Source organism: Melanerpes formicivorus, unplaced genomic scaffold (assembly GCF_026170545.1).
Source record: "Melanerpes formicivorus ecotype bairdi unplaced genomic scaffold, bMelFor1.0.p_v2 SCAF_30, whole genome shotgun sequence".
NCBI classification, from domain to species: Eukaryota; Metazoa; Chordata; class Aves; order Piciformes; family Picidae; genus Melanerpes; species Melanerpes formicivorus.
In genome coordinates, this window is record NW_027142382.1 from 6,015,675 (window position 1) to 6,030,584 (window position 14,910).

General features: G+C 39.8%; 1 protein-coding gene across 15 annotated transcripts in view; it reads left to right on the plus strand.

Annotated features, from left to right (window-relative positions):
* KDM6A (lysine demethylase 6A) overlaps nucleotides 1–14,910 on the plus strand; it is a 168,075-nt gene that overhangs the window by 79,903 nt on the left and 73,262 nt on the right. For all 15 annotated transcript variants that reach the window (XM_068155131.1, XM_068155136.1, XM_068155135.1 and 12 more), the window contains exon 5: nucleotides 3,615–3,673. In XM_068155131.1, the coding sequence (XP_068011232.1) occupies nucleotides 3,615–3,673 (59 nt within the window). The remainder of the gene's footprint in view (nucleotides 1–3,614; nucleotides 3,674–14,910) is intronic.

Here is a 14,910-nt window from a genome sequence, read left to right on the forward strand (position 1 = left end):
GCTTAGCACAAAAATAGTTCAATTATGTAGCAAAAGGCACAACATAAACTTAACAATTCTCTTAAATTGCTTAATGTGTAAAATGGAAAGAGGTATTTGAGCCATCTAGTGGTTGGTATGAAACATTTTGACATTTCTTTGATAGTTTGTAAATGATACACCAGCTTGGAATTAGCATTTATAATTCATTTGCTTTTTAATATAGCATGGCTGTAAAATGAAAAAGAAACAGACATTCAGCTCCAAGTTTGAGGCACAATATGGTTCAGTTTGCTCATTATTTTTTTTCTTTTCAGTTTGTCTTCGATTTTAGTGATGAGATCTGATAACATAAAAATCATATTAGAAGTTAGTATCAGAAAATCTTCAGAAATTCTTAGGGTTACTCATAGAATCATGGAATGGTCTGGGATGAAAGGGATCTCTGAAGGTCCTCTAGTCCAACGCCCTCTGCAGTAAGCAGAGGCATTCTCAACTAGACCAGGCCACCCACAGGCCTGCCCAGCCTCAGTTTGAATATCTACAGGGATGGTGCCCCAATCACTTCCCTGAACAACCTGTTCCACTGTCCCACCACCCTCATAATGAAGAACCTGTTCCTAACATCCAGTCTACATCTTGAAGCCATTGCCCCTTGTCCTATCACCACAATCCATTGGAAACAGCCTCTCTCCATCTTTCTTGTAGGGCCCCTTCAGTTACTGGAAGGCTGCTGTTAGGTCTCACATCCATAGGTCATCACTTCATCATAGGAAGGCACTAGATGTGTCAGGCAGGATTTGCCCTTAGTGAAGCCATGCTGGCGGACGTTCAAGAAAAGCATCGTTATGAGATAATTACAATGAAAAATGTTTGGAGGCAGAAATGTGGGCTTGTGTTCACCAGATATTTTTAGCAGAATTTTGACTGGCAGGGATTAAATTACAGAAAGTAATCTTTACTGGAAAACATGGCATGTATATTTTTTGATCAAAACATGTCCAAACAGAAATAACAGGCAATTGAAAATAGATACCTTAATGTGAGGTATCTTGCTAGCAAACAGAGTTACAGAGTCTTATGATGTTAAGAAAGAGGACATTTTGTAGATGAAAATTTAATAAGCCCATGTGGTCTTGATATACATTTAGCCATTGCTGTCTTTCATATTGGCTGTTCTCAGTAGGAACCTGGCTGCACTTTGAACGTGGTGATACTCTGTAATACAGGCAGAAAGTCAGTTGCTGAAGTAATGAACTTTATATGCATCTCACCTTGAATTATTTGTGAGAAAATACTGCATACCCTGAAACCCTCTAATACCTTGCAGTCCTTGTGAAACTCTTATCTGGGTTCAAATGCATATTAAAAATACCTTCCTTACGACAAATCCAATGAGTGACAAGCAATACTAATAGTGTTCCATATGGTTAAAGCTATAGTATTTCAGAATAGAAAAAATGATACACACACTTCAGAATTTGCACCTTTAAAGTATTAGAATCTTCAATCTTGCCCTATTTTGTATTGAGAAGGTGGTGGCAGTTTAAGAGATTTATTTTTTTTCAGGTCAATTTCAGATACTTTGTAAGGCCAAATGAGAGGAAAGTGCAAAAACCAATCACAGGACAAAGGACAGAAAGACAGTGGTTAATTTGGAGTTTGCTGGAGTGAGGACAACCTGGAAGCTTTGTATGAACCTGGAAGCTTTGTATGAACCTGATATATTAATTGCATTTTGACAAATCAGCTGCGTCTTGGGCCTGCCGTGCCTCAAAAGTTAATTGTTTTCTTAATAATACTCTGCTGGATTAATCTTCTGAATCTGTAACTCATTTGGACTGTGAAATCTAAGCTTCAGAAGGGAAAATTAGATTCTTTGTAGATTGAAGAGGTATTAGTTGTCTGGCATATTTTTTACTTGAATTTTGCAGCGTGGTGATGTAGGATTTATGCTATTGCTATTATTCTCAGTCTTTGCAGTGATCTAGTTCTGATTGCAGTTGGTGGATTGTTGGGTCGCACTGAAAAGTTTTGTTAAGCTCTGTTCTACAAATGATCCTGGTCCAAACACAATTAAGGTTACTATGTGTGCTTCCTTCTGTCTTATTTCTTCATTTAAAATGACTTAGAAATTAAGGCATTATGTATGCTCAGGTTTTGAGCTTGCCTACTTTCCTAGTCTGGTATTGCAAGAGCGTGCTTGGAGAGCAGGAAATACATGGAGTATGGAATTAGAGATCTTTTATCTTTATGATGTCCATGTTGTGGTTTTGTTCAATTAAGCAGGAATGTTGTTTTATGGTAGTATTAGAGTGTCACCATTATTTTTTATGTACTTCCTCGTCCACTCTCCATGTTAACAACTTCCATTGCTCTGCTTGCCGTAGTATCTGCTCATAACACAGCGTTTTCATGGAAGCTGTTCATTGCTGAAGCTATGCTTCAGCTGTATTCACAAAAGGATCTTGGGTTTTCCCCCTGTTTTTAATTAGTGCTCACATTAAATTGTTATGGTTACCTGTTGTTTGCTAGGAGAAATTTGGTTATACTTTTTACATTTGTATTACGCTTAAGGCATAACTTGGATTCCTTTTGTGGAATTCCCTAGAAATTTGACTTGTTGAAGTGTGTGCAAGTAGAGGAGGGATTATGTTTAATGAAAAATTTCTGCAATGGAAATTTCTCTTGCTTATGTGTCAGAGCTTTGTGTTCTTTGTGATGTAGTCCTGGTCTCTCAAAACTCGAATTGCACAGAGGAAGAACCTAAAAATGTGTCATGGGGAGCACATACGTGTTGTCTCCTGCAAATAATGGAATAGCTTTTCTAAACAGAGAACAGCTATGTTGGGGCATAACTGAAAACAAAGACAATTTGTAATAATTATTTGTGTAATTGGGTTGTTATTCATTACATTTCTTTAGTAATTTCAGTTTAGAAGAGAAACATAATTTTCTGTGCAAAGAAAACGGGGAGAATTGGGTTTCCGGAAGAACAATGTTCTTTTCAATTGAGTTTGCTTCCCTCGTTGCCTTCTAGAGAGTGGAGAAATAGAAAATAGAATTTTGATTAATGATGAAGAAATATGACTGTCTTAGATTAAAAGCCAGTGGTCTATATTTTTAGTATTCAGGAAAGTGACATTTCCTTCAGCATTTTCAGATTCATATAATTAATGTTCCATGTTAGACACTGAAATTAGAGTGTGTAGCTTTATTTACTTTTATATGAGTATAAATTATGATGATTATGAACTTGTTTTCAGTCATAAAAACATTTATTTTATGCACTTGTCGAAGACCTCTACTCCATCATTTCCTTCCCTGCTGTTGCACAAGTAGAACAAAGCCCATCAGTTTCTCTGATGTAAAAGTAGTTGAATATTATTGTCGTTATTCTTCTAAAAATAAGTTGCAGGGTGGGGGGGGTTCTGTTTTTGTTCCCCCCTCCTCCCCTTTTAAATACCTACCCATCAATTTCTTCTCTTTGGTTCTCACTATTCAAGTTGAAATTTAATGTGTATATCTAATAATAGAACTAGAATGTCAAAAGATGGATAAAACACTGTTAACTCACTCTTACAGCATATGTTTTTCTTTATCTGCATTTTAAACAGCGTTTCTTTCCTTTACAGAATGCTGCCTTTTTATATGGCCTTGGTTTGGTCTACTTCCATTACAATGCCTTTCAGTGGTAAGTTGGAATAAACTAACATTATCAGCATTGTGCAGTGTTTTATTAATAGGTGACTATTTCAATTGCAGGTCAGTGTGCAAGAGTTCAATTTTTTGAATTACAGATAGAGTGTTTGAAGACATGCCGTCCTGGGTCACATCTGAATTACTCTAACATGCCTGTGACAAACACAAAACACAGGGGGGACATTTTAGCTCCATACAATGCAATTCAGCAAGGGGGCTGGAGCGGTATGACTCAAGGGGTTTTGTGAAGCTTGTGAAGCTGTAGCTTGTGTTTGTTTGAAAGCCTGCTTACAAAAAACTTTACTGTTCTCTTGGAAAAGAAGTGGTGAAATGGGCATGTTTTCATATAGGTTGGTATTCAGTCACCTTAACATAGCTGTATAATGTGAAAGTTGTGGATGTGAGAAAGCATTGCACTGGGACTTGAATCAGAACATTTAAAACTGATGTCAAACCAGGAAGAGCTCTAAATTCTGGCAGGGTTTTGGGGATTGAAAAGAACTGCTATTTGGTATGGGCGGAGGGTTGGTTTTCAGTTGGGGGTTTTGCTTTTGCTTTGTTGGTGATGAGAGAGCTCTGATGAATGCAGTAGTCACTGGGGTCCTGTTGAAAGGTCCTCAGACTTTTGTTGGGTTCTGTTCTTGCAGACATAAAGTTAGTGTCATTGTAAAAAAAGTGAGAAAGGTGCAGTGTTTTTAGGTCAGTGCTTTTTTTATGCTCAGTATGGAAACTGTTAATGAAGTAAATGTGACTTTACTACTTAATTGCTTACTAATATGTTTATAATTTGCTGGGCTAAGCATGACTGCAGCTAAGAATGCAGTGACTGCTGACGGATAGTTTGGAACAGTAAAATGAGATTCTCCCTGTCCCAGAAAATTGTTTCTGTGTATCTAAAAGACAAGAGTTCTGTGCTTTCCTAAGGATAATTTAAATAAGCTTTTATTCTTAAGATAAAGATGATTAATAATCCAGGTTCTGGGCTCATGATTTATTTTTCGATCTTGCAGCTTGCTTCTTTCTTTATTGATGGTGGTAAAACAAATGTCCTGTATTGTATGCAGCATGCAATTCAGTTGCTTTCTAGTTAACAGAAAGACTTAAAAGTTTTCAGAAAACCTGAGAATCCACTGGTCTGAGATTGTGATCAGCCTTGGTTGAATTTTTCCGTCTGTCAATATTCTTGTTCTTATGCGTGCTTGGCTTAATGGTTAAACATGTAAGAGTATTGAGAAGAATTTTTAGAGGAAGAAAATCCTATCACATATAAAATTTGACACCTTTGTGTGCATTCCCCCTCCTCCCCAATTAAAAAAAAATAAATAAAGCCCTTTGAGTGCTCTCCCCCCCTCCTCCCCATTACTGTATTTTCTTAGGGGTGAGAGGAGTGGGATGTGTGGCTGTGAATGTTTAGTTCTGACAAAATCATAATACGCTTGGAGATGTCATTTACAGTAGATCTTAATCCTCCACAGGACTCTCTTGCATAATGCAAAGAGAATCTCACACCTTTCAGAGTGAACTGCTAGCCAAAATTTACTTAGTGCTGCAGCTATTCCATCTATTAGTTGCTGAAGCACATAAATTCCTGTGTTTCAGGTAGGCAGACCTAGACCATTTAAGGTGGTTTAAGCTCTCCTGCTTTATCCATGAATTTTATTTTTTTAAATTCAACCCACAGTTAGATATTTATCATACCACCTGTAGACATTATTATACCACATTTAGGTGTTTAGATAAATGACATGTACATAGCCTTTCTAAAAGGAAGTGCTTAAAATCTTGTCCAGTATGTACAGGGACAATAAAAAGCAAGTGGCAATAAGGTCAGGTTTAGAATTCTTATCCATATTTCATATTATTTGTTGCATTCTCCAGCTTTCATAAAAAGAAGTGTTGGATTGGCTCCAAGACACATGCAATTTAACTCAGTGTTTGTCTGCATACTAAAGTAGCATTTACAGCATTATCTTAAGTACAAATCTTAGCTGATCTGTCATTTTAGATTAGTGATTTTGTTTGGCTGTTCATGTAAGAACTGAAACTTCTCAAGGTTTATATATACAACTGTTGCAATAGCATGATCAGACCAAAGCTGTTTCATGCAGTTATTGCAGTGAGATATGTCATAAGGGATTAACTCCATAAATTGAGTGAAGTGTAGTAAAACAGGTCTTAGAGATCTTAAATTTTGATACTCTGTTCTTTCATGCCATTTGTTATCAAGCAGTAAGTAAAAGGGTTGGCTGATTTTCCTTATTGTTTTCCTCTTTCTCAAGTAGAGTAGAACACAAATAGAACAGAGATAGCTGAGAGAGTGACATAAGTTGAGTAATTTCATAATACCCTTTAGCTATCTTTTAGATTGATACTTAAAGAATTTCAGGAGTTAATGAAAGGCTACCCTTCATTTCTGTGCAATAACTACAAGCAAGCATAGTGGCTTTGGTGCCAAACTTTCTTTCAGTAAGGATTCTGAGCCTGCCTTGTTCATCATCTGCTGATTTACACTGAGTCTCACCAAGATAAAAAGATGGAGTCCAAGCTCTGCAGTTGTGCCCTGTAACTCATTCTAATGCCTTCTGTATCACAACTGTGTACCAACTCTGGTGCTCCAAGGCCAGCCTGCAGTGTTTTCAGTGATTGTTACCTTGAAAATCACTGGACAGTGTGTGAGGAGGACACCCCATTCCTCAGAAACACCTTATGGTGGGAGGGAGATCAGTTGCCCTTATGGCTCCAGTTAGCATACCCCGAGGCTCCAAAGTCCAAGGAATCATTACCAACTATGGGACTTAAGTGTTGTGTAAAACTCAGTCCTTCATCATTGATGATTTTAAGAGACACAGTCCTGAAGAAAGCCAAAGACTAACATTAGAGTTGATGGAGACCCTTTACCTCACCTCTGTAATGGCTAAAGATACAGTCTGCTTGAGGAAAATCTGTCATATCTGACTGGAACTTCTTGGCCCTTTTACACCCATCCTTGCCAAAACAAAAAACACTGTCGTCATTTATTCAGTGGAAGTGATAGCTAGAACCACTGTCTCTGCCTCTGGCTCCTTTAAAGTAACCTCAGCCAGCCCAGTCTGTTTGCAGTGCTGCATCCTGGCTATTCTGTAGGCTAGGATATTATTTGCATTGCAATTTGCCCTGTTTAAAGTTTGACTCTTCGGAACAGGGTGTGGTAGTGAGTTCAGCACAAAAAGCTTTTCTCTCTCTTCACATCTGGTTCAGAATTGAATCTTGACATCAAGAAGGCAGCTGCAGTTTTTCATTATTCTTGCTTAATTCAGGTAAAAACCTTTGGTGGGCATGAGTGAGCAAGCATATACAGCACCCCCTGAGAGAGTGCAGCACCTTCATCTCCAACATACCAGCACTGAGCAGGCTCTCCACAACCAATCTCTCCTGCTGCTGAATTCCACAACCCTCTAAAGGCAAAGCACACAGCAGAAGGCCAGCCTTTGGTTGTTATTTGTGGTACTGCATCTCACCTCTTGACCATCAAGCAGGCCTCCAAACTCCTGAGGATGACTTTTCTCCTAAGAAGGCTTCAGTGAGACAGGAGCGTTCTTTTCCATGCGCCTACAGGAAAACACACAAAACTTGCCATCACCTGTGAGATGGCCTTAGTGCCAATCACATTGAACCTTTTCTGTGAGCTGAAGGAGTTGGATCTCTCTTGCTTTCTCTGGCTGTCATTCTCCTTCATTTTCTTCCAGAAAATGAAGTTTTGCTTTTCTCACAATTATCCTGAAATAGTAAAGCAGCTGTTTAAATTCCTTTCAAAGTACCCAAGTCTACAGTGGAATATAAGCATTTTTTTCAGTAGTTTTGTATGCCAGCCTTCAGTGTTGTATGCTTTACTCATCTACCCAAGAAATCCTTGTTTTATGATGGTTGCTGTTTGCCTGTGAGAATGGGAGAGTCCTGAGGTCCATTCTTTGCCCTACTTTGCTTCCTCTATCAATGCATACTTTTGTTCCCCAGGGTCAAGGTGTTAAGTAGCATAGTGAGCCTTATTTTTAGGGGGTTTATTTTAATATTTTTATTTTTTTTTTCTGGCAGGACCAGATCTTTCAGAAGGTTCTTTCAAGTTGTTTGTATCAGTGGTTGGCAGATCCAAGGAAATTGGCTGTTCACGTAAAAAGCAGTCGAATGGGTAGTGGGGTGTGTGAGATTGGAGACTGCCCAGTGTTGATCTCCTTTACTTGTGTGGGAGCCCCTCACCTGTCATGCAGAAAGCAGCCACTGTCTTCTACATGAAATGTGATTGCTACACTGCATGCCTCCCAGTATATCAGTAGTGTGTGCACATCATTTGATGAAAGAGTCTAGTGGGTATAATTTGCATTAAAGGCCCTGAGATTCACCTGACAGTAACATTGCACTGGTAATTGGGAGTCTGTGGAGTTCCTACTTTGGAAACACCTTCAATGGAAAGTCCAGGAAGGATATAATTTGAGATCAAAACATGTTGCTTACTTGTGGTCTTCAGGGCACATGTTGTATTGGTTCTTTCCCTGTTCTGTCGGAGTAATTTCAGATGGTGTGGTGCTTATAGTTACTTTCATAAGGAGGGTGTAATTTAAACACAAGTTGTATAGATACTGTTTTGTCAAATACTCCTTAAGTTCCAGGTGGCTGGTTCTATTAATGTATTTTTCTGGTATATAAAACAGGAATGTACATGTAAACTACACATACTAATTGTAATTAACCATTAACAGAGTGGCAATTAACTTTCCCTTTTGTTGTCTTACCTTTCTGTGATTGTGTATCAAACCTAAATTGATGAAAATGCATAATATCTGCCAATGCTGGAAAAAAAGCCTTCCAGAGAAATGTTTAAAGACTTTGCTGCTCCAAACATTTCATCATTCAGCTGTTCTAGCCCTATGGACAGAGAAATTGCAGCTAAAGATTGTGAAAGTATTTCATAAAACTGCAGTGTCCTGACTACTGCTGTACATGTGTGTAGAATCATGGAATGCTAGGGGTTGGAAGGGACCACTTAGAGCAGGTCACACAGGAACAAATCTAGGTAGATTTTGAAGATCTCTAGAGAAGGAGACTTCACAATCTCTCTGGGCAGCCGATCCAGTGCTCTGTCACCCTCAGAGTAAAAAAGTTTTCTCAGGTTGACATAGAATTTCCTGTGATTGAGTTTGTCTATTGCCCCTTGTCCTATCACTGGGTATCACTGCAAGGAGACTGGCTTTATCCTTCTGAAAGCCACCCTTCAGATACTAGTAGACATTGCTAAGGTCCCCTCTCTGCCTTCTCCAGACTGAACAGCCCTAAGTCTCTCAGTCTTTCCTCGTAAGAGATGCTCTAGTCCCTTAATCATCCTCAGAGCTCTCTGCTGAACTCTCTCCACTGGTTCCATGTCCTTGAACTGCAAAACCCAGAACTGTACACAATATTCCAAATGTGGTCTAACTAGGGCTGAGTAGAGGGGGAAGGAGAACCACCCTTCACCTGCTGGACACACTTCTTAATGCACCCAAGTATACTGTTGGCCTTTTTGGACACCATGGCACATTGCTGTCCCATGGATAACTTACTAACCAGGACTCCAAGGTTCGCCTCTATGGAGCTACTCTCCAGCAGGTCAACCCCTAACCTGTATTGGTGCATGGTGGTGTTTCTTCACAGGTGCAGGACTCTACACTTACCCTTGTTGCACTTTATTAGGTTTGTCATTGTCCAGCTGTCCAACTTTTGCTAAATGGCAGCACAGCCTTCTGGTGCATCAGCCACTCCTCCCAGTTTTGTATCATCATTTGCCGAGGCTGTGCTCTGTCTCTTCATCTAGACTGGACCCAGGACTGACCCCTGGGAACAGTCCTAGCTACGGGTCTCCAACTGCAATCTGTGCCATTGACCACAACCCTCTGGGCTCTGTTATTTAGCCAGTTCTCGATCCGTGTCACATTTTACGTTCAAGCTATGCTTATGATTTGGCAAGGGGGTTGGACCTGATGATCTCTGGAGGTCCCTTCCAACCTCTAATGTACTGTGACACTGTGAAATTTATCCATCATAGCCTCATGTAATTTTCATGATGTGAGGCTTTGAATAGGTGGTCAGAAAACGGAAAGGATAAAAAAAATCAGACAAAGTTTCACTCCAGCTGCATCAAGTATTTCTCCTGATACATTAGATTGATGTTGTGTCCTTTCATTTTGCAGGCTTATTCTGATTTGTGTAGATTTTATGTGAAAAGTGTTTAAATAGTGAAATTACTGCTGTTTTGTGATACCTGTTTGCCTAGTCCTAAGCTGATTTTATTCAGTCTGTCCCAGGTAAAACCTTCCAGTAAAAGTCTTAGGAGGGTTCACAAAATGTTTAATATAATCTTTAATTATTATTCTGCTGCTTTCTTCACTTTCATAATGGTAGGCATTATGAGTGGATGGAAAGTTAGCTGCAGTATAGATTTTGGAAGTCTTGTTTTGGAACGGATAGATTCACAAACATTTCCCCCCCCCCGTATTATTGTAGCAGTGCCATGTAAAATGTAAGCCCCGAGGTGTTTTTCATCCTCCATAGTGTTTGTTTTCCAGTCCTGCTTTCCTGTTTCCTGAGTGTTAGAGAGCATTTCCTGCCTCTTAGAGAAAATGCTCCCATTCCTGGAGAAAACTCTTACTTAATTTAAATAAATTCTAGTAGACTTAACCAAAGTTTCTTCTTACCAGGCAGTTGTCATTGTCTTCAGAGAAGAAACCGAAAGTCATCTCTTGCTGAATTTAGATGATTGTCATTTATTTCTGCAGTGTGAGAGCTCCCAGCCCTTCATTTGATGATTTTTCCTTTGGACTAATGTATGTTTAGTCTACTGAAGGGTAAAAATTAAAAGCTCTGTCTGTGCATAAAGGCTGGTTAATTAGTGGTGGAGAGTAACAACCTGCTTGAGAAAGACTGCATGCCATCATCTCTGAAGGAAGCTATTAGCCTCTTAAGCCAAGTCCAGCTTCACATGTGACAGATAATCAAGCTATTAAGTTCTGTTTGCTCTTCTGGTTTTGGTCAAACCACATAAGAGCTTTGAAGGAAAACATTCTGGATAACTTGAGATGCCTTGAATCCTCTAGATCTGCATCTTGCTGTAAGTAGTTTTGGGCAGAGGACAGAAATGGGAGTAGTGGTGTTTCGGAGCAAATGAGGGTCTGTACAAGGATCAAGTTACTCCTATATCTGGAAGGCTCAGCTCAGCAAACAGATAGGCCAGGAAGGACTGTCATTAATGACATTGGGCCACATTCTCTCTTACATGCTCTTACTACTACAATACTGGATCCTACTTTCCACTTTCCATGTCTGCTTCCTTCTGCGTTGTACCAATTTTTACCAAGCCTCTATGCCATTTACATTTGATGTTACTGAGCACTTGAAATGGAAATGGATGTCAATGGTATTGCAGATGTTTTACTGTTGATGTAGTAAGGGACCGAGTCTGGAGCTCTGGGCATGGCACTGAGAAACAGGCAGTTTCAAAATAAAAGTAAAGTTTTTACTGTAGTCTGTTTGTGCTGTGTCCTGTGAGCTTGATTGCATTGTTTTTTTGTTCAAATGTTTCCCAAGGCAAAATTAGATCAATATTAATTCAGCTGCAGTGTAGCATTGCTTGTCTGTCTGGACAAGTTAATAAGTAGTAAGAGTTTGCATGTTTTATACTGTGAAAACCCCACTGGCTGTTTAAATTCAGGCTGTAGTTAGCAAATTGGATGTGAGCACCTACCACTGACAGTAATTGTTGAAAATGCTGCCTCTCACATTGCTTCCTTTGTACAACTTTGACGATGCCCTTTTTCACAGAAGTAATTCAAGTAATTTGTGTTTCTAATTATCAGTGATTGTCATCCTGGAAAAGCTATAAAATGCTTAATCGATACAGAATTAACATTAGAGTTAAGTGAAATGCAGGCCAATATTTTTAATTGAGAAGGTACGTGATATGTAGTTAGAAAAGTTGTTTTGGAGAACATTTCCTGGTGTAATTATGCTTTCCCTTTTAGAATTCTCTGTTAGTTTATATTATATCATCCAAAGATACAGAATTTAAGATGCAAGCAAGACACTGACCCAGGAGTTCCATAGCATCTTGAGTGCATATGGATTCAATCTCCAATAAATCTACCACATAGTAGAAACTGAAAGAAAATTTTTAAATGGGGAGACTTTTCCCAAGCTTTCTGCCAACATGTCCATTCCATTGCCAAATTAATGCAATAGATGGGAGCAATCAACACTCCCTGATTACACTCCTTGGAACTTTCCAACCTTTTAAGGAAATACTGCTTTTAAAGATTACCTGCATTTCCATCCAGACCCATCAGTTTAGGAGCAATCAGACAGAACTGAAATCTACAGCTAGAATATTGTTATTTAGCTCTTAGCATGGTAACTTGAATGATGTCTAAAGTGGTACAGAGATTTTTGTTTTGACTTGCTTGACTGGATGTGTTTTTTCAGGTGTCCATCCAAATGGGTTGAAAAGCATGATAATGCTACATGCCTAAATTATGTCTAGAGGAATGATGTCTTGTCCTACAAAATTCTTCCTGCATGTACATTTTGGCCTATTCTTTACTGGAAAATTGTGTTGGATTATAATGTTACCTCAGAGAGAGGAACTACTGATCATAGAATCATGGAATCACAGTGTTGAACCTGACTCCACAAGTGGCTGAGATAAGGGCAGATGGTGTTGCCATGTTGTCTGCATAGTGATAAAACTTACACAAACCTTGTATGGGACCTTGACAGGCTGGAGAGGTGGGCACAAGCCAACCTCATGAAGTTCAATAAGAGCAAGTGCAGGGTCCTGCATCTGGGTCGAGGCAATCCCAGGCACAAATACAGGCTGGGCAGTGACTGGCTGGAAAGCAGCCCTGAGGAGAGAGACTTGGGGGTGCTGGTGGACAAAAAGCTCAACATGAGCTCTCAGCGTGCACTTGCAGCCCGCAAAGCCAATCAGATCCTGGGCTGCATCAGGAGAAGTGTGGCTAGCAGGTCGAGGGAGGTGATTCTCCCCCTCTACTCAGCCCTGGTGAGACCCCACCTGGAGTACTGCCTCCAGTTCTGGAGCCCCTATTACAAGAGGGATGTGGAGGTGCTGGAAGGTGTCCAGAGAAGGGCCACAAGGATGATCAGAGGGCTGGAGCACCTCTCCTATGAGGACAGACTGAAGGAGTTGGGGCTGTTCAGTCTGGAGAAGAGAAGGCTCCGAGGTGACCTCATTGTGGCCTTCCAGTATCTGAAGGGGGCTACAGGAAGGCTGGGGAAGGACTTCTCAGGATCTCAGGTAGTGATAGGACTAGGGGGAATGGAATGAAGCTGGAGGTGGGGAGATTCAGGCTAGATGTGAGGAGGAGGTTCTTCACCATGAGAGTGGTGAAACCCTGGAATGTGTTGTCCAGGGAGGTGGTCGAGGCCCTGTCCCTGGAGGTGTTTAAGCCCAGGCTGGATGAGGCTCTGGGCCAGGCTGATGTAGTGTGGGGTGTCCCTGCCCATGGCAGGGGGGTTGGAACTAGATGATCCTTTTGGTCCCTTCCAACCCTGAATGATACTATGATACTATGACTGTGACCAGTGGGTTCTGTGCTAAGCATGACACAGTCTTTCCATGGTGCCCATGATCATTGTACTGGTCCTTAAGTGCTGTGCTTCTCTGACAGACCGAGGTAGGCAACATTGTTGTTCTTTTCAATGAATGGCAGCATGCATTCAGTCTGAATTTCCAAACTATCTTTAAAACTTGTTTGTTGGGCTTGTGGCTTTGTTTAATTATGTTGCTCAGCTGTGGCAAAAAATAGTCTTTCCTGTTCAGTAAGCAAGAAACTACAGAATGTTTTTGTCTTTTAGAGTTTCTCTTAAGCTTTCACAGAAATCCACGTTTCAATGATCTTTGCCACTGATGTGACGTAGGGGAAATACAGAAATAGTATTTTCTGATAAAATATGAGGAGTGTAAAGATCACAAAATGTGTATGAGCATGGCCACAATCCCCATGTGGTATAGAACTGCAGTGTCTTTACTCCTGATATATTCTTCTCGTTGATACAGACTGTAGACATTGATTTTTCTTCCTTTTTAGAATTTCAGATACTCTCTTTGAGCAAGGTGCAAATAATGAATTTTAAGTGTCAGTATCTAATATACTGAGTACTGTGGTAGTAATAAGATATACAGATATGCAATCAAAATCTATGCTTCCAGGTAACAACAGCAAAGCTTAAGAGTGCTGGTATTTAGTGATCAGTTGAGTCTTTTCCTTTAATTTGAGTGGTGTTCCTGTAGATGATGGGCATACTGTTATGAGACATGAGTCCTTGTTTGTTATGGTTTTAGTGTAGATCCTAAGGTGTGTGATTCATCACCACCCATACTGTTCCAGGGTAGTTCAGATGAGATGCAAGAGACTGATTAGCTAGTGCAACTTTATCCCTTTTGAGCTTCACTTGCTTATTTTCCTTGTGTAAGTAGAAAAATAGGGTGTAAGATAAGAACAGCCTATGTGGCACAATAAAAATGCATTGTTTTTATTTAAGCCTGTCTGCTCTGAAGTTCTGTTTAAATAAATCAGGTAATGCTTCAGTTACGATCAATTTTGTTGCATTGACTGGAGTAAGTTCTGTGCCTTTGGTTTGCTTTGCCATGGAAAAAAACAAAGAGAGCCAAGAATTTTACAGCACAAGGCTTTTTTGCTGATGGATTTGAAAACTATCATTTATGTGTTTTGTGAATAAAAAAGTTACGAAAAATATTACTGAATTTCCCTTTGCAACTGGTAGGCTTTTGTCACTACAAATAATACTGCTATTGAGGAGAAGGAATGAAATCAATTTGCCTAAATATTGTATGATTTTAGGCAACTTGGTTAATTCCTGTCCAGTGTCCCTGTGTTGCTCCACAGTGGGTACAATTGTCCCCATAGGCTTTGCCCATCAGCTGCCTGCTTAGTGTTCGTCCTTGAGGTTGCCTAGGAGAGAAAATGTGACTGTGCTGTCTGGTCTAGGTGCTTGAATCTATACGAAGTGAGACTGGTTCTGATTCTGTAATTGTACAGGCACTCATGTATGTGAAAGTATTTTATTTCAACCTGTCACTGGCTTTCAAACAAGCTAATACATTAAGTCTTAGCTTCTTTCTCAGTTCCTCTGTGATTTTAAATCTATTATTCCTTTAGTTGCATTCAGCTGTCCTAATTTTCTGCAGCA